This window comes from Aplysia californica, unplaced genomic scaffold (genome assembly GCF_000002075.1).
Source record: "Aplysia californica isolate F4 #8 unplaced genomic scaffold, AplCal3.0 scaffold00408, whole genome shotgun sequence".
Taxonomy (NCBI): Eukaryota; Metazoa; Mollusca; class Gastropoda; order Aplysiida; family Aplysiidae; genus Aplysia; species Aplysia californica.
In genome coordinates this window covers 526,935-550,494 of record NW_004797678.1, presented here as the reverse complement: position 1 = coordinate 550,494, position 23,560 = coordinate 526,935, and the positions used below count along the sequence as shown (strand labels likewise).

General features: G+C 39.5%; 1 protein-coding gene across 2 annotated transcripts; it reads right to left on the bottom strand.

Annotated features, from left to right (window-relative positions):
• Window positions 1-1,656: 1,656 nt before the first annotated feature.
• LOC101864000 (tuftelin-interacting protein 11) lies at window positions 1,657-23,314 on the bottom strand. Of its 2 annotated transcripts, none has more exons than XM_005104183.3 (16): window positions 23,120-23,314; window positions 18,744-18,898; window positions 18,042-18,229; window positions 17,122-17,213; window positions 15,552-15,609; window positions 14,652-14,867; window positions 12,882-13,029; window positions 11,984-12,269; window positions 10,968-11,115; window positions 9,329-9,519; window positions 8,316-8,512; window positions 6,655-6,873; window positions 5,035-5,241; window positions 4,431-4,576; window positions 3,454-3,519; window positions 1,657-2,394 (listed from the first exon to the last, which is right to left on the bottom strand). In XM_005104183.3, exons 2-16 carry the CDS (start codon window positions 18,850-18,852, stop codon window positions 2,215-2,217), a joined length of 2,451 nt encoding a protein of 816 aa, XP_005104240.1. In that variant the 5' UTR covers window positions 18,853-18,898; window positions 23,120-23,314; the 3' UTR covers window positions 1,657-2,214. The 2 variants fall into 2 exon arrangements, with proteins under 2 accessions (XP_005104240.1, XP_035827164.1); XM_035971271.1 differs by having other exon boundaries at window positions 23,254-23,273.
• Window positions 23,315-23,560: the final 246 nt, after the last annotated feature.

Here is a 23,560-nt window from a genome sequence, read left to right as displayed (position 1 = left end):
AGTATATAGCATTTGCACCTTCACACCGCCATCCGCCAACTGTCTCAGTGGTACATTCCTTATTTAATTAATGTAAATTTACCCCCCCCCCTCCCCATGCTGCTTGCCAACTGACTGCCAGAGGTACACACTGCACAACACCCACTGGTTGGCTACTCGATAATCTTTCCCCCATGAGACAGACATAGAGATAGTGAGAGACTATCGGCTCTAAATGTGCATGTGTATGTACAACATGTATATCACCAACAAAAAGACACTTTTCAAACAGATTGCACAGCAGAATCATGTTCCTTGACGTTGGGCAGTTGGAGCTATACGAAAGAAACCCCATTGAACCGCCCGCCTCACTGTTCTGCCAACTTCATGTTCATCCCAACGGTGGTGGTATATCGAGATTTGACAGTAGATCTAGAATTATGTTGGCCCTATCCATTTTAACAGAAGTTCACAGGGGTTCTTAGATCTTTTCAGAATATCTATTATAGTTTATAGTTTGCCAAATTGTTATACTGGTGTCCTTCTGTTAAGGGGTGAGACAAAAACTAAACTGAATATTGAGAAAGACCTGGCCTACTGCATGTTGAATAAGGTGAAGTGAGTGGAGCGAAGTATTGACACATTTCATAGATATAGGAGGATTGTATCCATTTAGCTGAAATTTACAGGCATTCTCAAGTCTTTACAGATAATCCAGTTTTGACCTAAATGATTACTCATCCTAACCTTAACTCCTACCCACCCCCCACCCCCAAACCGCATAAAGTAAATTTCGATATTCCAGGACTCTTGAGGCCAAAAACCAGAGATTGCTAATGTCTTGACCAAAACGATTAGTTATCCTAATTCTTACTACTACCCCAAATTCACATAAAGTTGCTATTGATATTCCTGGTCTTATGGGGCCTAAAAGCCGAGTGTGCCATTCGTTTTCCCAGAATATAATTACGGTTTGTAATTTACAGAATACACTGTTATAGTCATCGAGCACAGAGACAAAACTAAGCTAAACAAAAAATGTGAGGCATTGTGGTGAAATCGGGCGCTCATCAAAATAATGAAATCCAAGAAATCTGCATTTTTCGGCCAGTTTAGAAATGTTTTCCTAATTTTTGTTTTTTGGCTCAACACCTTGTATGTCCATTCGAAAACACTTTAATGTGTAGGTTTTATGAAAAAAACGTTAATTAAAGGCACAAAAAATGTAAATTTGCAGTTTCCAAGGACTCTCAAGCTATGGAAGTCACCAAACTTTGGTGGCCATTTTCTAGCTAATTTTACTTCTGAAACCAGGTGACCCCACCTCCTTCCATTGCAAATATCTCCACTTCTGGTCAAGATAAATTTATATTTATTATATTTTATTTCATCGAAAGCAAGGCAAATGGACAGGCTTTAAGATGATACTAATAACTCCATATGTCCCAAAATTGACGAGTGCCTGATTCCACAGTGTCGTGACACAATATGCCGAACTGGGAAGGCGAAACTAACTCTTCATTTCTAAAGATTAATTATCACCATGATGAAAATGAAAGGGTGGCCCAGATAAGGTTTTGGTGAGGTGTCGCGCTTATTTGGGCTGTATGTCGCCAGAATATGGACTTCCTTACAAAAAATAGGTCATTTTTTAAAGAAAAAATAGAAAATTCATCCAAAATTCAGCAGGTAACTTTATTCAGACCAAAAGGGTTAACAATATTAACAACAGATAACAGGCAAACAAAGTCTCACATTTCATTAACTTTCTCACAAGATCTCTCTGTTCATTCAAGAAGTGCAGTACTGCTCGTTCAGCCTCTTCCTTTAACAAAAAAAAAAGTTTCAACCTAAAGCATTAAAAGAAAAAAATGGTCAGTGAAAGTTCAATAGTAGACATTACTACACGTGAATCACTAAATTACAACTCATCCAATTGTATCTGAAGGATATGTTGACTTCTACTTCTCATTGGTGAAGTGGAGATATAATTTCAAACTGTCGAGTATACTATTATTTTCTATCAGTCAAGAATAAATGAAGTATGTTTTCATCTTTCAAAAACTGCAGATTTTGAATATCACACACTTTGTCTTTTTTAAGTACTGGAGATCATCAGCGCAGTACACCTCTGTGCTTGAGAGTACTGAAGGCAATAACACACACACACACACACACACACACACACACACACACACACACACACACAAACGCAATGCATGTACTATTTCACTATCATTTCTTGGCAGCCTCCGCCAATGTGTTGAGAGAGGTGGGCAGCCACCGGCCGGACGGATCCTGCATGAACACCACGTTGTGGTCGTAGTAGATGAGAGCTTTCCCAAACCTGTACACTTGCTTACCCTCCTGGGACTTGCCGGCCAACAGAATGTACAGCAGGTCCTCCTCTTCAGCCTGAATGAGCACAAAGTTTGAATTAGAGATATTTTTTTTTGGTAAGTGTTTTACTGAGCTTGCAACTGCATAAGGTCATAAGAGCACGCTGGACACATTAACCCTTAAAACCCTATACCACTGGTAACCGCTGACGCCGTATTTTCCTATACCACCTGGTAACCTCTGGTTGACTTTATCGTTTAATTCCCAGTGCTAGAAACAGGGGATGTAACTCCAGATGACTGTCGTGAGCAGAAAGTACCGATAATGTCATGAGAGCAGTTCTACACCGAAAGTTTGGAAATTTTGCGAGTTTTTAAGAAAAATTAGTCACTTTTCGCTGCCAGGGCCTTCAGGCCGCAAATTGTTGGACATTTTTTACCCTGAACCAAACCCTAATAATGATCTCCAAGTCGAATATATCGATAAATATGACCGTTGAAGACGTTTGCAATGTTCCGAATAACAAAGATGATGATTTTGACGATAGTGGAATTGGCAGGGGATCACTACTAAAGCTACCAGAGGCTAGATCTATGGCTGGGTCTAATGATACTTTGACTGAAGTGGAGTTGGGGATCACACACAAGACTTAACTCATAGAGTTGGTCCTAAAAACCAGTGTTTTAACCTTTTCCCCTTTTGTTCAGACTGCATTCATATATAAATAACATTTTCAAACTTCAGTAAAATCTAACAACAATTAAAGACACAGTAAATAAAATAATGAACCAGCCTAATTGTTTCTAGTATCTCAATTTTAATTCAGGATTCTAGGGAGGTATGAAAAAAAAGAATTCAGGGTTTTAAGGGTTAAACATTTTCAGTTGGTAGGAAATTTTGAATTTTGCGCGGGTGACGGCAATAGAATAATGGTAATCCACAGGTGGAAGTAGAACTCCCCACCCCACCACACTACCATAAAAGAATCATGCATAGAGTATAAGTTCATCCTCATGATATTTCTTTTGCTTCTAGGAAGTGCCAAGCCAATTCAAGATTTTAAAAGAAATCAAATGTATGTTCGTTCTTCTTGTCAATGAGCAAAAGCTACACAATGAAGCAGAAAGTACTCACCCTTCTCTCCACAAGTTCCTTGAACGTTGTTGGGACACTTACAGAACCAGCAGATCTTTGTGAGGCCTGAAACATGGATTAAAAAGAAGGAAGAATTGAAAAGAAAAGATTTAACACAAGAAACGGAATGAGCACATAATTTTCCTTGAAACACACATATCTCATTTCACTGACACAAACACACAGACATGGCCATGGTGAAAGATGATATATAAGGAAATGATCTAATTTGATGCTTTCAGCAGAGAATTGCAGTGAAGTAGCACACAGCGAGTCAGCTAGATATCAGAAGCAAGATATAACTGCAGACAACTCCACATCAGACAAAACAAGCTGGGACAAGGGAGAGGACGGCAGAAATATAAGATAAGATAAGATAACACAAGATAAGACAAGATAAGACAACACAAGATAAGATAAGATGATACTTTATTGCCCCAGTGAGAATTTTTCTTGGCTGTACAGGAATGGTAAAAACACATGAGGATATACATATGTTCATTTCCCCTTCAGTTTACACATTTCTTAATCAAAAGCTGCCCTTATCAAAACCTTGTCTTATTCACTACAAAATATGCTTTATTTTGTTCTCTGTTTCGAATTCCTAAACTGAGAAATAAGTTCCAAATAAGATCTTTTTCTTCTTTGTAGCCACACCAAAAATGTCCTAGACTAGGACTAGACTAATGTTGAAAACTGACTACCAAAGTGCAACAAAATATAACTGATTGAAGTGTAGGCTGTGTAAAAGCATACTTCACTTAAATGCATGTCTATGTTTTCATAACCACGAGTTATAAGATAAAGGCCACAGCTAAGGCTAATTTTGCCTAGAGCTTTCTGATATTTGGTTCCATAGATAGATCTATGTGTAACTAATTTTGTAGATCTACATCTGCGCCTGTTCAGTAACAGGGGGGGAAAAAAAAGCACAAGCTTTTATAAAAATTTAGGAAAAATTTTTAAAATAAACTCACTTCTGGTGGCGCAACAGTTGGAGTTGTCTTTGAGTCCATTATCCTCCGCTCCGCGTGCGTGAAGTATGCGATGTTCTCCTTAATGCCAGGCACAAAATTGCCAGACACAGCTCGGTTCATGGTCTCTAGTGCTTTATTGAATTGATCTGCAATAATAAAATCAGATACACAGTTTATGTAGGACTTAAGTTTAAAATTACACTGTCATGCTACACCGTTATCTTTTTTTTTTTTTAAGTAAGTGCAGTTATTACCTGTAGAAAGTTAAACTACGTTTTGTTTTTCAATCCCGTAGGTAAGAACCATCCTTATCTAGAAATGAAAAATATCTTTGATTGTCTGAAGATAAACTATACAGGCAACTATAGAGCGCTAAGGAGGATGAAAAATCATGAAATGAACAAAGAAGGAGGAAAAAGAAGGAAGAGATGAAGAAGGAGAAGAAGCAGGGACAAAAGAACAAGAACAAGGAAAAGAAAAAAGGAGAAGTACAGTGGGGCGGAAAAAATAAAGAGGAGGAGGAGGAGGAGGAGAGACCAAAGCAAATAATAAAGACACTAAAATAAAAAACTCTAACGAAACACATCGTACGACTGCCACTCACCTTTGATGAGCGGGTGACCCAGCAAGTTCTCCGGGAACTGTGCCTTCCAGCCCAGGTACCACTTGGTGATGTCCTGGTAGTTGGGCATGTTGGTCAGCCAGGCAGCTAGCACCTGGTGCCACTTGGGGAAGAACGTCTTATCCAGCATCACCACCATCGGCTGGATGGGCATCATGTCTTTCCAGGACATCACCCAACGCCAAGGGTCTGCCAGTTTCGGGGGAAGGGAAGGAAGAACAAATAAATTAGTTTCAATCATAAATCCCTGTGAAGAAATTTGTTTACTTTATTTTTAGTAGGAGTTTTACGGCACTCACAACACTATAAAGTTATATAAGTGCTGAAGATTAGATGTGCTGCAAGAGAGTAACAAATATTTTTAAAAAGGAGGAGAGATCAGGACAAAAGGTGTTTGATAGGAAAGAAGGAGCAAACCGCACCAAAGCACCCAGCAACCACCCACAGAGAAATTTGTCTAACAAATAATCTGTTGAGAGAAAAGAAGAATTCAGTGTCCAACAGAAATACCAGAAATAGGCAGATGCTGTGAGGAAATTGAGGTACACCTTAAAAATAGTAAGTCCATCACCCTATAACAAAAAGGCATAATGCAAAGCCAGTCAGTAATGAACCCAACACTGGCAGAAAAGAGGGCTAGGTCTCAACTTTTCACAATGCAACATGAGCTTGAAAAACTTGTCCAACAATAAATGCAACTTAAACCACAATTATGTGTAATATTGATTAAAGCGAAGCCAGTGCAAGTGATGTGGACTCAAATGGATTTCTATCTAAACCTGGATCTATGAATACTTAAAAGATAGACCTCATCTAGGTACTGTGACCAAGTTTTGTATGTTTAGGTGTATTTGTCTGTTTGCACTAACCACTTTGTTGATTCATATGCTGCTTTTTTTTTTTGCATACTTTTGTTCAAGTGGTCAGGAAAATACATGACGGTCTCATTGGATCAGGAGGTAAGGTCAGACAGGGTTAAGGAACATCAACTCATATTTTGAGAATGCTGGAGCCAGTAGTGCAGAATACACTTTGTACTTAAAAAACCTTTCTCTGCATACTGCCGATCCTAAAATAAATAGGAATGACAGTTCTTAGACAGTCTTCATGAAAGTATCATCTACCCTCACACAATGACTTGACACACTGCTCAATATGATAATGGGCTTAATAATGCCAATTTGAACATGATAGGCATGATGAGAAGTAAAAATTCAAGTTAACGTTTATTGCTAGAATGGGCCAATCCAAAAGGGTAGAATCTCCTCCACTGCAGTCAAACATTATACCAAATGAGCTGACAAGGTGCCTCCATCATACTACCGATATCATCAAAGAAAAACACTCCAAATTCATTCATGTCTGAAAATGGAAAAGATCTAGGTACCATAGTTGCTACACAGGCTTAAAGAGTTCTGGAAAAATATACAAAGCAAAAAGAAACACTAAAAAAAAAATTTTTTTAAACCACTTGCAGCATTAACAAGACCAAAAAAAGAAAAAAAATGACAAAAAGCTAAACCAAACCATAAAACAAAGCAGCACCAATAAAACACAAAATAACAACAACAAAAAAAATAAACTATAAGCAAAAAGTGTCACCTAGAAACTGCTGGTGTGGGTTGATGGTGAGATTCTGAATCTCAAGTTCAAGTTTCGGCAGGATATTCTTCACAAGGAACGCGCTCATGTGACCCGGTCGGAACACACCGTGCCAAGGTTCCAGGATAATCTTTGCCGAGCCGTCTGATGGGTGCCAGCTGGTGAGGGCATTGGCTATCTTGTGGCGGATGGGAGCGTACAGGGGCTCTAGTTTCTCACCTGAACATGCGACGAAGGAAAAGAAATATGGGATAATATTAATAAAACCTCTAATTCCAAGACGTCTAATTTTGCAAATTTCGATATTTCGTATTTACATGACGAGTGAGTTTAGTTTAGTTTCAGTAAGAGTTTTACGGCACTTGCACCACAATAAGGTCATCTAAGTGCAAAAGATTACAGGTGTTACAACAGAGTTAACAAACAAAACAAAAAAGAGGAGAGATGAGGACGATAGATGTTTCATAGGAAAGAAGGAGCAAACCACACCAGAGCACATGCCAACCACCCATGTGAGGAGAAAACTATAAAGATCAATGGCAAAACAGAAAAGGAAAAAGAAGGAGCATACTTTACCAGGAGTGATCAAATCATCATGTGAAGTTTTTAGTTTTAGTAGAGGTTTTACGGCGCTTGCAACTGCATAAGGTCATATGAGTGCCAGAAGATTAGAGATGTTACAAGAGAGTAACAAACATAAAAAAGAAGAAGGGGAGATGAGAACGATAGATGTTCCATAGGAAAGAAGGAGCAAACCACACCAGACCACCCGCCAACCACCCACTATGTGAAATTTGCATAAAAGATTATAAGACTTTTTTAACACAAGCAGAACACTGCAGGCATACCGGAGCTGACATGAACAAATGCCTGTGCATGAGCGAACTCACACTGACATAAATCAGCTAATAAAAACACACAGACATGAGAGAATACACAAAACACACAGGCACATAGACACACAATAACAGACACTAACACAAACAATCGTACAAACACTGACACAAACACACATTGACACAAACATACACACACAGATACACATACACCCACACAGACACACACACGCACACAGGCACACATGCATGGGTGCGCGCACACACACACACACACAGACACAGGTTGATAAAAACAAACACACAAATACTGACACAAACATACTGACACAAACAAAGACACACTCTGACACATACAAAAATATACATACATCAGACCTGTTAACTCCTCCATGACCAAAAAGAGGAGTTTTTCTCTAAATCCCCCCTAAACTACAGAACCCGAGAAGATTAATATAGCGTTACAAACAGAGCAGGGCAAATCATAAAAGCACATTTATTTTGGTAAAAGTTTGACAGCGTTCGCAGCTGCATAAGCTTATACGATGAGCTTGCGGGACTCAAAATCGGAGTGTTCTAATTTTATCAGATTATAATTTGGCAGGTCTGCATTCACTGACTTAGAGAAAAAAACAAAAACAAAAAAAACCCCACCACACAGACACAAATAACACAAACACAGGCCTGCAAACGTCTGAAAATGCAGAATAGGGAAAATCAGCGCGGCGCGCTGCGTGCCAGGAGGTCGGGAGCAGCGCATCCGATTCAGGAAATTCCCCACAAAATCGGGAAGGTTGGCAGGCCTGCAAACACAGAAACACTGACCCATGAGGGGCAACCAGGGGTGCAGCCAGCAGTGTATGGGCGTGGTGTCGGTCAGCGGATTCCAGTTCTCCACCTCTTGCAGGAGGCGGGGCAGCACCAGCTGGTCCAGAATGTTCTCCAGCACCCAGGACGGCAGGGCCGGTGACCACGTCTCCAGGAGAGAAATCATGGGCTCCGTGTCGCGCACGCTCCACTTCCTGAACGGAAGGCAACAGGAAAGAAAATGTAGGATTAGTTTTTTCAGTTTTAGTAGAGGTTTTACAGCGCTAGCAACTGCATAAGGTCATATGAGCCCCAAGGGGTGGATGTCGGGCCAAGGGGTGGATGTCAACAGAGAAGTCCTTACAGAGAATCAGACTTACTCTGCTCACCTCTCTAGCTTCAACAGCACAAAGTCTGCTTCGACTATCAAGGCACCCCGGAAACAGCAGGTCACAAGAGTGTGACAAACATACAAAACAAGTAGAGGAAAACCACGATAGTAAGGATTAGGAAAGAAAAAGCAGCAGTTCCCTTTTGTACATCAGGCAGTTATGAGCGTGACATGGATGAATCAGCCCATTTACAATTCTACTGTGCATGAACGAGAAATGTCACCCCTTTGGGAATGGCCTAAAGACACTTCAGTCAGTGGCACTGCCCCGGGGGATGGGGGGAGATGAGGGCGATAGATGTTTGAAAGGAAAGAAGAAGCAAACCACACAAGAACACCCTCCAACCACCCATGGAGAAATGGTATGATTAGTAGTTATTGTATGAGAGTCAAGTGTGTACACAGCTGTAGGAGTTTCCCAGACTACAGTACTTAACGTAAAACAAGCAAGAGAAACTACCACACATTTGAAAAATAAAACAGCAACAACGATGGATAAATAAGTCAAGAAAAACAAACATTATCCTTGAGAACTCCAGAAAACCTTTAGTGAAACATGAATATCTACATAATAATATAATGTTTGTTAGTTTCAAGTACAGCAGAAACAGCATAAAGAATCGGACAACTGTCCCCTTACAGAATGGTGGCTCTGACTGGTGGAAGCCACACCTCCCAGATGAGCCGCTGGTAGACATCCATCTCCTTGCCCCTCATCTCAGAGGTCATGGCGCTGGCGTCCGCCCCAAGCAGCAGCTGCCACTCCATCACGGTGTGCAGGCCAAACTTGGGGTCATGCAAGGGAAGCCAACCCGTGAAGAACGTTCTCATCTGGGGAGAGAGTGAGAGAGAGGACAGCATCAATAGTTTACTTCACTTGGGAAAGTTTTGGTATTTGGTTAGTGGTTTAAGGTGTTCGCAACTGCAGAGGGTCATATGAGCGTGCAGGACACATTAAACATTTCTAGTTGGGTAGGAATTAATTCTGAATTTTGCCCGCGGGGCAGCCGAAGCTAATTCTTATTGATTTTGGACCACCGAGGGATCTTTAACCCGAGCAACTTGCACATATGACCTCCCAAATTTTTCTCATATACCCGAGAAGGCTAGATGTTAGATCTTACCTACCCTAAAATCAGGGGTGTGGCTGAAAGACAGCAGTAAGAAGGAGCCAACGAGTAGTAGTAGCAAGGCAGCAGAAAAAGTCAGGAGCCCAGAGAAGGGGGTAAAGGGGAGATTAGGGAAGAGGGCAGAAAATGGAGATGAAAGCAGATGACAGAGCATGGTTAGAGAGAAGGAAAGGTGAAAGGAGAACATTTTAGAGCAGAAAATTTTCCATCCCTGTCAGGTTTCGAACCCGGGACCTATTGAATGAGACGTAACCTTTAGACCACGAGAGCCCCCATACTTCACGAGGGAAAGTTTACTTTTGATTAGGTTTGTTATTAAAATTGGCACCATAAACACATGTTTTATAGTTATGTTGTCTGTTTAATTTGAAATGGCTTGAAGGGTCAACCATCCATTTTGGTCAATATTTATCAAGAATATAGCTGCTTTTTGTAAACACATCTTCAGAATCTAACAATAATTTTTTTAAATAGAAATGGGGAATACTTGTCGGTATGGAAAAAGTTAAGAGCAAGCCTCTAGACAGCTGTAATGTAAATCTAGAAGTCCACCCCAGGGAGTTCGGGTGCACTGCCACTGTAAGCTCAAGAGGCCTGGGATCAAAGGGAAAGGGGTACGTGATGGATACACTCTTCTTTTATCTAATCTGACAGCCCTTCTATCAATACTCATTCGAGCCTCAGCTCAGTCCGACGCCGTGTCCTTGGGAAAGGCACTTTACATAAATTTTCCACATAGCTTGGTCCTTTCAGAGATGGAAGTTAAACTCAGAGGTCCCACCTCTCAACTCTTTATCTCTGGCAAGCTGTTCCCAGCAGCTCGCGGTCGGAACTCCTGCGTCGGTGAACTGCTGACAGCGGCTTGGGCACATTCCTTTACCACGACTTCAACATCAAATTACTTTTCGGCAATTGCCGAAAAAAGGTCTCTTTTACCAGGAGATCATTCATTAGATGAAGAACTATCGGAACAGATTCACTCTTTAAAATTTAATGACCAGTTTAGTGATATGTCAATTTTAGATTTCGTACCAAAATAGGGCCCCGGCATAGTGGCTTTACCCCCCACGGAGATAAAGAGTTAAATAACTTAACAGTGTTGATAGGGGCGTTAAATCTACAGCATTTCACCATTTTATCAATACTCACTAAAGGAAACACCAGAGCGATGGCGAGCGAGGGCAGATCGTAGATCTTATACTCTTCATAGTAATCCTGCTGCAGCATCTTGAAGACTCCCAGACACGAGTCCAGGGTGAGTGGGTCTGGGCTGTCTGACTTACAGCGCTTCTCACAACTGCAATGAGGACAAAACGTTCAGCAACAATTCGAATGTGTAAGAACTACTGAGAAGAAGAACAATGATAAAAAGAGAAGCAATAACAAAATAAGTCAGATTTGACAACTTTTTTCCAAACTCAATCAGGGACACCCACCTTTAGGGCATCAGATTAACTGACAACAACAACAACAACAAAAATTACATAGAGTGGGATTGGTTTTTAGCGTAGTGTGGTACACGTTTTCTCAAATTCCAAGATTGCCGATTCCAGGACAGTCCCAGAAAATTTGTGACAGTCGGCAAGCCTGAATAAGTTTAAGAGTGATTAAAAAAGTGAAGTAACAGCATGTCTGGAAAATCAGAGTCTGTATAGATACAATGAATATTTTAGAAAAGACAAAATTTTACAAGTCCATTAGACACCTGCTTCGCACCAATCTTCAGATTTCTTGATCTCGACACCACTACTATAGCTGCTGAACTGACTGATTGCTATTAATAACTTTTTCTCTATTTTCTCAAGCTGCTGATATAGCCAGGAGAAAGGGGGGGGGGGGGGGAGAGAGAGAGAGATAAATAAAGAGATAGAGGGGGGGGGGGGGGGGGAGGGAACAACAGCAGAAAGAGGAAGAACATCACCTTCCAAAAACACACCTTGGTGGATGGTGGGGGATGCTTTCATGTAGTTTGCTCCCTCTTTCGTATCAAATATGTAGTTTTCTCTCTCTTTCATATCAAACATCTATCATCCTTATCACTCCTCCTTTTTCGCATTTTTACCTACTTGTAACACTTCTAATCTTCGGTACATATATGACATTATGTTGCAGGTGCAGTGAAACTCTTATTAAAACTACAAACTAAAAGAAGACCTGACACATACTCCATGACCAGGTCCAGCACTGTCTGCAGACGCTCCAACTGGCGAGCTTCCTGCTCGACGACGGTGTGCAGCCGATCCTCCTCGTGCTCCAGGTTCACGATACGGTCCTGGTTGTGACGCAGCTTCCTGTGGTTCTGCACGATATCGTCCTCCGCCATGTCCACCAACAGATTCAAGTTGTGCATCAGCTCGGGCATGTCAAACGCTCTCGTCCTAGGAGCTTCGGGAACTACAAGCACTTCCTCTTCATCCGGTTTGTCGTGTCCTTTGCCAATGGCATGATAACCTACAGGAGACAATCAAAACAGAAACATTTACACCCTAATACGAGTCAGATATGACGTTGTTGTGTACATTTGACTCTCACGGAGAGAAAGTGTGTTTCAATCAACAACCCCTACGTTTTACTCAAATCAAGCATGCCACAACCTTTGCCAGTGATATAATATTCTGCGAAAATTAATTCTGAAAAAAATACTTATGCAATGTCATCAAAAGAAATAATTGAAGCACCACTATGAATAATCCATAAGACACACATGAATGCTGCTATGAAATTGTACAAAGATAAACAAATACAATGGACGGGGAAAAGCTGAACGAATATAATACAATCGCGACCGGCATAATTGAACTTACTGACCTTATTGGAATTTGGTTTTCAAATATTCCAATTCCGCGATACTGAGACTATTTTGACAAAAGATGGGACTTGAGATAATTAGGATTACTCGTCCAAGCTGAATCTCGTATTTTTCGCATTCCAGGATGCGTATTTTTTCATAAAAAGTCGTGTTCGCGTATTTTTGGCAAAAAATCGTACTAAAATACGTAAAATCGTACTGGCTGGCATCTCTGGGCATGTGATGGGAAAAGATAAAAACAAGTCAAACATTACCTGACAGAACTCGTTGTTCCTTCCCAGTCATGTCAATGACCTTCACCTTGGTAGCTGCATCAGGGGCTGGTCTGCTGCGTCTCACGCCCCCGCTGTCCAGCACCTCCTGTGCTGTTTTATAAACATATTTCGGCTGTTTTTTCTTTCCCTGCAGGTGAAAAAATGAGAAGAAAATTAACATCTACCCATCTCTTCCTGATTATAATGGTAAACGTTTTACTCCCCCATCAACATAATCTATTTCAACAAAGGGTTGGACAGCTTCAGCCCTGCCTGTCTGGCCCAACCTGAGCGGAGCAGGATACAAGACTGGGTTTTTTTTATAATTTTATTAAGAGTTTTACGGCACTTGAAACTCAATACGGTCATAGAAGCGCTGAAGATTAGAGGTGTTACAAGACAGTAGCAAACACAAAAAAGTAGGAGAGAACAGGACGATAGATGTTTGATAGGAAAGAAGGAGCAAACCACATAAGAGCACCCACCAACCACCCACATACAACACTGAAATACTTGACTGAAAATTAAAACTATTTATGTGCATTAAAAAAATATACGGCTTACCGTTAGAGCTAAATTAGTATCATGACGAACTACACTGCCCCTAAACCTGGTTCACATCCACTTCCATTCATTCTTGAACTACGGTTGCCTAATTTCTATGACCGCCACCTATTAATTGGCTCAGTCTTACTGGATAATGGAGATTGTATGGAAGGATGAGCTTGTCACCATGTTGAAAACAGCGATAAATCAGTTACATGTGTAATGACGTGCGTGGTGGAATCAGGCGCTTGTCAATTTCTGGGCATATGAGGCTATAGGTATCATCTTAAAGCCTGTTCATTTGCCTTTCATTTAGTGGAAAAAATATCCATCTATGTTGAATAGAAGTCTAAAAATTTGCGATCGAAGAAGGTCAGGGTCTCCTGGTTTCAGGTGAAATTAGCCAGAAAATGGCCACCAAAGTTTGGAAACTTCCATAGCCTGAGAGTCCTTGGAAACTCAAAATTTACCCTTATATACCAGATATATATTATATTATTTCCTGAGTTTGATTAACTATATGAGAAAATCATAAGAAAACATGAAAGGGTTGTTGTGATTGTAGACGATTTACACCTCTGTCAAAACAATTGATATCATTTAGGAGGCCGCTTCAACACCCTGTCTGTCAGAGCCAACTTGGGCTGAGCGAGACACAACATCCAAGCAGACAGATTGACATATTATGAGAGGCATAGAGGTGAAATCAGGCACGCATCAAAATAATGAAATCGAAGAAATCTGCATTTTTCTACCAGTTTGGACATTTTTTTCAAATTTTTGTTTTTTGGCTACATTTACGTGTAGATTTATGAAAAAACATTATTAAAAGCACAAAATATGTAAATTTGCAGTTTTCAAGGACTCTTGGGCCATGGAAGTCACCAAACTTTGGCGCCAATTTTCTTGCTAATTTTACTTCTAAAACGAGGGGACCCCACCTTCCTCAATCGCAAATATCTTGACTTCAACTCAAGATAAAAGGATATTTTTTTCATCAAAAGCAAGACTAATGAACAACCTTAAAGATGATATCAATAACTCCATAGGCCCAAAATTGACAAGCGCCTGATTCCACCACGTCGTGACACATAATATATGGACAAAAAACCTACTCCCCACACAGAAATTAAACCCTTGTCTTCAGTGCACCATGGCGAAGCGCCTAAAGACTACACCACAGACACCGATAAAACAAAAAGCGGCTGATCAAGACATTCTCACCTCCACTGGCTGTTTCCTCCACTGCGAGAGCTGTTTCTTGAACTCTTTTTCCTCTTCCTCTTCCTCATCCTTCACAGGGAAGTCTTTCAAAGACCGCTCAGAACGCTCCTTGCCGTAGTAACCAATGGCAGCATGACCTTTCCGCTTGACAGCCTCTACAGGGGTCGTAATTCCTTGACCTTTCTTGCCGAGACCCTCGCCAGGCTTATGACCCATCTGTCAAAAAAAAAATTTCCTCGTTATTCCATTATCAGTCGAAGAGAAACGATAACATTTCAACTGATGTAGTAAGATAGCTAATAAATATCCTAATTTACAGCCTCATTTATGGACACAATGAGAATGTAGCAAAGCAACTGGGAAAAACGAGATTATCTCAGAGGTCATGGTAACTATATCAACCAAATCTTCCCTTTTTTTCAAAGAAAAAAATTAATCATAGCGAATGAAACCTTTACTACTTTTACCGTATTACAAAGGTATATATGGAAGTATGAACTGTTCATCTTGGCTATAGAACGTAGCTTTCAAACAAATGATTTAACAACCATACATATTCCAGGATCAACTAGGAAATGAAAGGCTACAGAAAAGAGTAAATGGGTAGATGTCTACTACCAAACCATGTTAAAGCTTTTACTAAGACATCATTAATATGGGAAACTTCAATATCATGACTTAACTTGGATGATACCAGCTTCATACTGTTGTATCAAAAACCAAATTTGCTTACATAAGTTGATAAAATCTAGCAAATACAGTTACTACTCAAAAAAGAGAAAATGAGTTGGTGTGTGCTTTTATCAAAGAACCTGTTCCTTTTTTAATGTTGGTCCAAAATTAGAGGTCATAAAGCCTAGCACATATAGCAGGTAAGAAAACGTGAACATAAAAACAAACCTTCAATAGGAGTTTTTGTCCAATTCCTTTGGTGTGTCTTTCCCATGAGCCAAATCCCCTGTAAAAAAAAACAGAAAGAAATGTCACAGAAAAGTAAGAAGCAAGTTTTCTAATCAATAAAAAAAACCAAACCCACTATTTAGAAAGCAAAAAAAAAAAACAACTTTGCATGCATAAAAAGAAAATGTGCTACAAACAGTATAAAGATAAAAGGAAGAATAAATATTAAGAGGAGGAGGAGGAGGAATCAAGCTCAACACAGTATACTATACGGCATGTGACTGCACAATGAAAACGCACAAACATTGATGCCATTCACATAGCACACTAACACATTCACACACAGCAACAGCAATATCTAAGCACTCTTTGAGGACATAGCTGACACACACATATCAAGGTGATATCAGGCGCTCGTCAAAATAATGAAATCAAAGAAATTGGCCTTTTTCTGGCCCGTGGGAAATTTTTTTCTTGTTTTCTTTTGGCTTAACACCTTTTATATCCATATAAAAGCACATTTCTGAAAGGATTTTTACTGAAAAACGTTGATTAAAGTCACAAACATTGTAAATTTTCAGTTTCCAAGGACTCTCAAGCTATAGAAATTACCAAACTTTGGCAGCCATTTTCTCGATAATTTTACCTCTGAAACCAGATGACCCTGACCTCCTTCAATGGCAACTATTTCAACTTCTATTCTACATTGATGGATATTTTTTTCCACCAAAAGCAAGGCAAATTAAGAGTCTTTTAGACGATACCAATAACCTTATATGCCCAAAAATTGACAAGCGCCAGATTCCACCACGTCGTTACACATATGCCCAACCAGCAACAGACCAAAGGCAATGCTGCTGTACATTTCCAACCATCATACACACATCAAAAACATGAAATTGCTAAATTTCATAGTATGCAGCTTGTAGCCTGCTTTATCAAAAGTTTCTGATAAACAAAATAGAACTGAAAAATTTCAGTGGATAAGTAAGTTATACACCTCTTTTTTAAAGTACTCCAAAACGTCGCATTCTCATTCATTAAAACTACACAATGTGCTGGTAGCACAGTGAAACAAGACTTCAAATAACTGTACATGCAAGCTGTCATTGGCACAATCTTGAAAAAACAGCACTTGAAGAGAATTCAAAAACAAAAAATGTTTAAGCAAAGCCTCTCTCCAGTCTTATTCTAACCTTCTAGTACAGATCTGGCGGTGACTCAGACTGTAGGAAACTAGCAAGTATCCCCTCTCCCTCCAAACACAATGTCGAGAAAGGCAATATACGGCCATCATTGCAAATACAGTATTTATTTAACAATTGATAAATAATAATATAACAAAAACTTATTAAAGTGCTATTTCAATTGTAACAGAGGTAGCCAAGTGGTATAAACAAAGAGCATCATTAAAAAAGTGAAAGCAAAATGTTTCCATTCAAATGTATTTGAACACTAGCGTCAAGTTAATTAAGGCCTGTAAAAATCTTTCCGCTGACTAGATTTGACCAACTGAGCAAAGCTTGCAAACCTTTGGTTTTACAGTTCAACCCAAAAATAATAAACCTACCTGTCTTGATCCTGTTGATGCCCTTTGACATATCGAGGCATCGGGGCTTCCTTACTTGAACTTTTCTTCTTTTCAATCCATGTTTCATTGACCTGGCAGAACGAGGAGACGGAGAACATATTGTTCAATTGTAAAGGAGGTGCAGAAAAGATTGAAAGAACAAAAAGGAGACACCCATAAAGGACATATGTGAGGCAGCGTGGTGGAATCAGGCTCTCGTCAAAATAATCAAAGTGAAGAAACTTGCATTTTTCCGAAGGTTTGTGAATTTTTATCAAATTTTTGTTTTTTGGCTCAACGCCTTTCATGCCTATTCAAGAACTCATTTCAGAGTGGGTTTTTCGGAAAAAAGGCACAAAAAAAGTAAATTTTCAGTTACCACGGACTCTTAAGCCAAGGAAATAACTAATTTTTGGCGGCCTTTTTCTCATTAATTTTACTTCTGAAAACAAGTGACCCCCATCTCCTTCTTTTGCAAATATCTTGTCCTGTATTCAAGATAAATGGATATTATTTTCATCGAAATAAAGACAAGTGAACAAGCTTTAAGATGATACCAATAACTCTATATGCTAAAAAATTGACGAGAGCCTGATTCCACCACGCTGCCCCACATATCATGTAACAGTTTTTAAAAAGGCTTATCAGTAATATAAAACTTCCACTATAAAGAGGTTAGTTCACATATCCATTCACTAATAAAAACTCCACATCGTAAACTGTTAACAATCGTTTAACATAAACATGATAATGATACTCCTGATCCCACTTTGATTACAACAGAAATGACGTCATGACTGAAAATACAATTACTTTTATTATCTCAAAACAAGAAGTCTTCCGATCAGCATGTATATAACTCTGTAAATCACTCCCTAAAATGATTTGTGACTATATAATTTAATAAAGACATGACTTACAATGTCTTTAGAGGCGTCCTTCTTTTCCTCCTCTTTGAATCCTCCACTGACAAAGGAAATTCCAGCACCTCCTCCCCCAATACTAGCACCTCGACCTCGGCCTGCAGGTTTCTTTTTGCCCTTGCCCCTTGCACCGAGACCGGCCATTTCATCACCGCTATCGTCACTGTCTTTGTCCGCCCATATTCCTGTGAATTATAATACATGACATCTGTGACAGAAACCAAAACAACATAACAGATGAAAATATGAGCGTTACCATCTACATGGTCCTGTGCTTTTTCTAAATTTTACAGATTTTGAGTAAAAAGAAACGTTGACCATACATGACTATCCAAGTACCTCAACGTAAAACCCAGTTAACTCACCAGAAAAGTATAAAAAGAATTGAACTTCCTACTCGTAGGAACATAAGAAATATTACCAGCACCTTAGACTACCTTTCTGCATTATTGCCAGAGCTAAGAAACCACATTCAGGACACTGTCACAGTCAAGAATACAAGGAACCCCAATCAGAAAGACTAAAAGAATCTTAAGCACGACAATATGAATCATACCCTTAGCAAATGGCTGCTACTGGTACAATGTCTAAAAAATTAAATTCCAGAGGATGTGTTTCACATGTATAATTATATCATACCGCTGTTAGTCTTAAAGTAAGAAAAGATTTATACTATGTACAGAGGAAAAAAAAAATTACCATAGGTAGCATCATCTTTGGTCTGCCTTCTTCTATTGCCTGTCGGGTCAAACATCTGGTAATAGTCAGTGTCTGACATTTCAAATCTCTCCACCTCCGGCGACGACATCTTGACAGTTTGTTCGTCCTCCCCTGAGTGAATCTTAATTTATACACTGAGGAAAAAAAAAATACAGTGATGAAAACCTTCAAATTCAAAAAAGGTTTAAGAACAATCAAGCAAAAATACAAAGCATAACAATAACAAAAGCAGCCAAAGTAGAATATTTTCAATTCGAAGTGACATTCGGAATCGAGTCCGAATAGAGAAAAATTATATTCGGACTCTGAATTGATTGCAGCATGACCTCCGTTCCGACTTCCTTACTAACATTTTTTCGATTTTATTTAATGATAACAGTCGAGACGTGAGTTTTAATATCCGGTTTTTACTAGATAGTAGATCTATCTAAACTAGCCCTCCCTGCATCATTAGTATGAACAGAACGATTAAGTTGAGCTGACCTTGCCGGAGGGCAAAGTTAAAATGAGACTGCCCGTAGCGATCACGCACCCTCTGCTTGCTGGGGGAAGAGGTGTTGGGAAGAGGCCACGGCTGTCAGTTTTGTGCGATGTGATAAAAAAAATTATTCCAGAAAAACTATAACACACAACAAAATCAAATTAAACATGTAGAAAAACAAACGGTGGTGGAAGTAATGATGATGCTGTAGTGGTGGTGGAAAGACCCCGAGTTGTCGGTTACCGTGTACTACACTGCCATTGGGTAGATCTAAGGAGAGTGCAGTCTTTTGACTTTTGACACAATTACAGTCCTAGTAGCCAATTCTAGTTCTAATTCTGGTTTTACGTAAAATCCCCCGATGACATTATTATGTAACCAGTAATACCTTACATTCACATAACTCACTTAGAAGAAGCTGAGTCCAAATAAATAAAACATTTTCTTCGGACCCGAGTCCGAATAGATAAAACCCATGTATATCGGACTCAAGTCCAAATAGAGCTGGCCTTTTCAATTAGATCTAGAAAGAACCTAGGTCTACCCTGAGCCAAGAGGGTGCTGAAGCTTTCCGAAATCACGAAAGATTTCCCCTACCGGGTCTGTATACTGCGACTTTTCTTCCGGTTACCTGGTCTGTGGTATACACTACCCACTCCCATGGGTCTAATGGGCCTGTCTGTTCTCAGTGTCACAGGGAATAGTTTCTGAGCCTATTCCCAGGGACACTGGGAACAATTTTGCCCTAGGCCCTATTGCCAGTGGTTTCTGGGACTGTTCCCAGTAACACTGGGAATGGTTTCTGGGCCTATTCCCAGTATCACTGGGAATAGTGCTTGGCTTTTCTTAGGTCTTAGAGCCTTAGATTATATATCTAGATTTTAAAAATCAAGTTGATTAAAATATTAAAAAATCAACTGATTTAAATCAACCCAGCTCTGATTTCAATTATGGAAAAAAAAGTAAATTGAATACTGTATTATTTTACAGTGAAAGGGGGGAAAGCAGACTTTTAAGCATGATTATATTAGTCTACTAAATCTTATATCTGTTTTATGAAACCAAGGAAAGGAATTCTGAATGTTGAAATATGTAAAAACTGAATAAAAATAAATTTTTTTTAAAGTGATTTAAATCACTGATTTTTATAAAAAAATCAAGTTGATTTAAATTTTTAAAAATCAACTGATTTAAATCAACCCAACCCTGCCGGGCCTTTTTCCCCAACAACAAAAAAATTAATAGAAAAACAAAACATCAGAACAATAAACAAGAAAAAAAATTACACACCAACAAAATAAAACACCACAAAGAGGGAAATAAAAGAGGAATGTAACAGCAATAAAAATCGTATGTTTAACTAACGTATTCAGCAAATCAACGTGGTGACAACAAGTGAGAAAGAGACGAAGTGAAGCTAAGTGAACTTTCCTTAAAAAGTAAAGAGGTTCGGTTTTTGTTGTTTTTTCCTTTTTTTTTTAAATTTGATTTTTATTCCCCAATTCGGGGACCAAAAAATGCACACAAAAAATCGAGCAACGATTGATTGGTCGCGGCCATGACAAACACATGCTAGTTCTGTGTCGTTATCAATAACCCTACATAGATCTATAGTCTAGACAGCACACGAGTGAACACAACACATTACGTTTAAGAGCAGCACCCTTCATAGGCAACACGTTAATATAATATAATATATCTGTAGCGAAAAGCTGTTTTGAAATATGTAGCATTTCTTTATGTAAATATTTACTGCGGACATTTTTTAAACCGATTGAACCATATTGTTACAATTGTATACGAACAATCTTTGGCAGGCCTAATATAATCATAGATCTATATCGAAATTTGCGAGAAAGGATGTGATTTCAGTGTTCGGAGAAATAGTGCCCAGCTTTATTTTCCAGAACGTTCGGAGAAATGGTGCACAGCTTTATTTTCCCGAACGTTCGGAGAAATAGTGCCTAGCTTTATTTTCCCGAACGTTCAAAGAAATAGTGCCCAGCTTTATTTTCCCAAATGTTCGGAGAAATAGTGCCGGCAAAAAAAAAAACCTCCACGCCCCCCCCTCCCCATCACATGCCGTTAAACATAGAAAAGACGCATCTTTCTGATTGGCTGCTGATTTTAGTACTGTGATGTCATCACTCCCTGGGATACCCACATGGAACGACATGTTTTCAGTAACATTTCGGATTCGAAGTGTATACAGACCCAGTAACCGGGAACAAAGTCACGAAGTATACAGACCCGGTAGGGGAACTCTTTTGTGATTTCGGAAAGTTTCAGCGCCCAGACCAACCAAGGAGATTAAAAGTTCTAAACTCCTTGGCCCAGACCCGGTAGAAATCTAGAGAGTGTGTGCGTGAGTGTGTGTGTGTGTGTGTGAGAGAGAGAGAGAGAGAGAGAGAGAGAGAGAGAGAGAGAGAGAGATAGACAGAGAGAGAGAGAGAGAGAGAGGTGCTAGCAAAATGTGACATGCCCCAGTTGGCAGGAGGGAACGAGAGAAAGATAGAGTGGGAAATAGGTGGGGACAAAGAAATACAGAGACAAACAAAGAAAAAGAGAAGGCGAGCGATACAGAGAGAGAGAGAGAGAGAGAGAGAGAGAGAGAGAGAGAGAGAGAGAGAGAGAGAGAGAGAGAGAGAGAGAGAGAGAGAGAAGGGGGCAGAGAAATAGAGAGGGTGACTGCTCGATTGAAATTATGACATTGTTCTTTACTTCATATCGTGATTCCTCCAACTCCAAAATGGAGGAAAAACGATCGTTCATCGAAAAGACATCCGCAATCTTCATTTAGATCTAGATCTAGATCTAGGCTAGCCACGAAACTAGATCAAAGATTTATGTCTGCCTAGATCTAGATCTAGACCATAGCCATAGATCTAGAAGAACCTAGGTCTACCCTGAGCCAAGAGGGCGCTGAAACTCTTCGAAATCACAAAAGAGTTCCCCTACCGGGTCTGTATACTTTGTGACTTTGTTCCCGGTTACCGGGTCTGTATACACTCCCTTTCGGATTTCCTAGATCTAGATTATATATATAGATTAGATCTCTAGAAATCTAGATTCTCTAAATCTAGATAGAGTCTAGTGCGCTTACTTGGACATGATGGAAGACCGCACGAAAATTGCTGTAAAGACGCAGGAGGATTAGATCTAGATTAGATCTAGATATATCTAAATCTAGATCTACCACCTCTACCCCCCTTCTCCTGCATTTTTAATCACTAACTAATAGTCCTATAATATTTTAAAAGAAAAAAAACAACTTCAAAGCGCAGCTCTACAAATTAGGCCTATAATTTATGCGAATGTTGGTCAGTCGGGAGGAGGAGAAAAAAAACAAAAAAACTGTCCGGGACAGGGATCGAACCACTCCAAAAATCATTGCACGACTTCCGACGCAGACGCGCTGTCTATTCAGCCATCCAGAACTTCCGAGAGAAAGGCCTGGAAGAAAGATGTATTAAGCACCATAGACACTTCCATCTTTGGTGCAATGCGGTTGGCTATACTTAAATGTAGTCACGTGATCGGAGAGGTATCCTGGTCTGACAAGATTGGCGCCTTACCTAAAAAAAAATAGAATCTAGTTTGCGTCCTTTCTACGTTACACACACACACAAATGCACACACACACATACACACACACAAACACGGGCCTATTAGATCTAGATCTAGATCTAGATCTAGATATGACTATAGTCATATCTAGATATCTAGAGATCTATAAGCCCGCTATTCAGACAGTCATTCATTCAATCATTGTCGTTGCAATTTCAGTTTTGAACTGTCACTGTCTTGTAACTGTAAATGTACGCGTAGTTGAGTAAATCTACAATCAAACAACTTTTCAACAGCACAAGTTTACCAAGATTCCTCGAAATAAGTTGTGAGGTGGCCTAGGCTGGTTGTTGTTTTGTTTTGTTTTTACTTCGTCTAGTCTAGATCTAGATCTAGATCTTATATCTAAGTCCTAAACACTCTACAAGCCCGAAAGGTTACTTTGATTACTGGGCGCAGCCATTTTGTTTCGTTTTGAAGTCGTAGCCTAGCCTAGCCAGATTTTTTCAGCGTTTCGGAGCGTCCCTTCAGTTTGGCCGAGTTTCTGGTGAAGAAGATAATAAATTATTGTGTCCCTGCCGGTCAATATCAGTTTTATGTGAAGGAAATTTCAAAACGTCTGAGTTAACATTTTTTTAAAAACTAGATCTATCACCTTTCCCCTACAATTAAAAAAAACAAAGCAGTAAATATGATATTATTTAACGAAAATACAGAACCCTTAATTGTGCGAGGTGAGTAAACACGA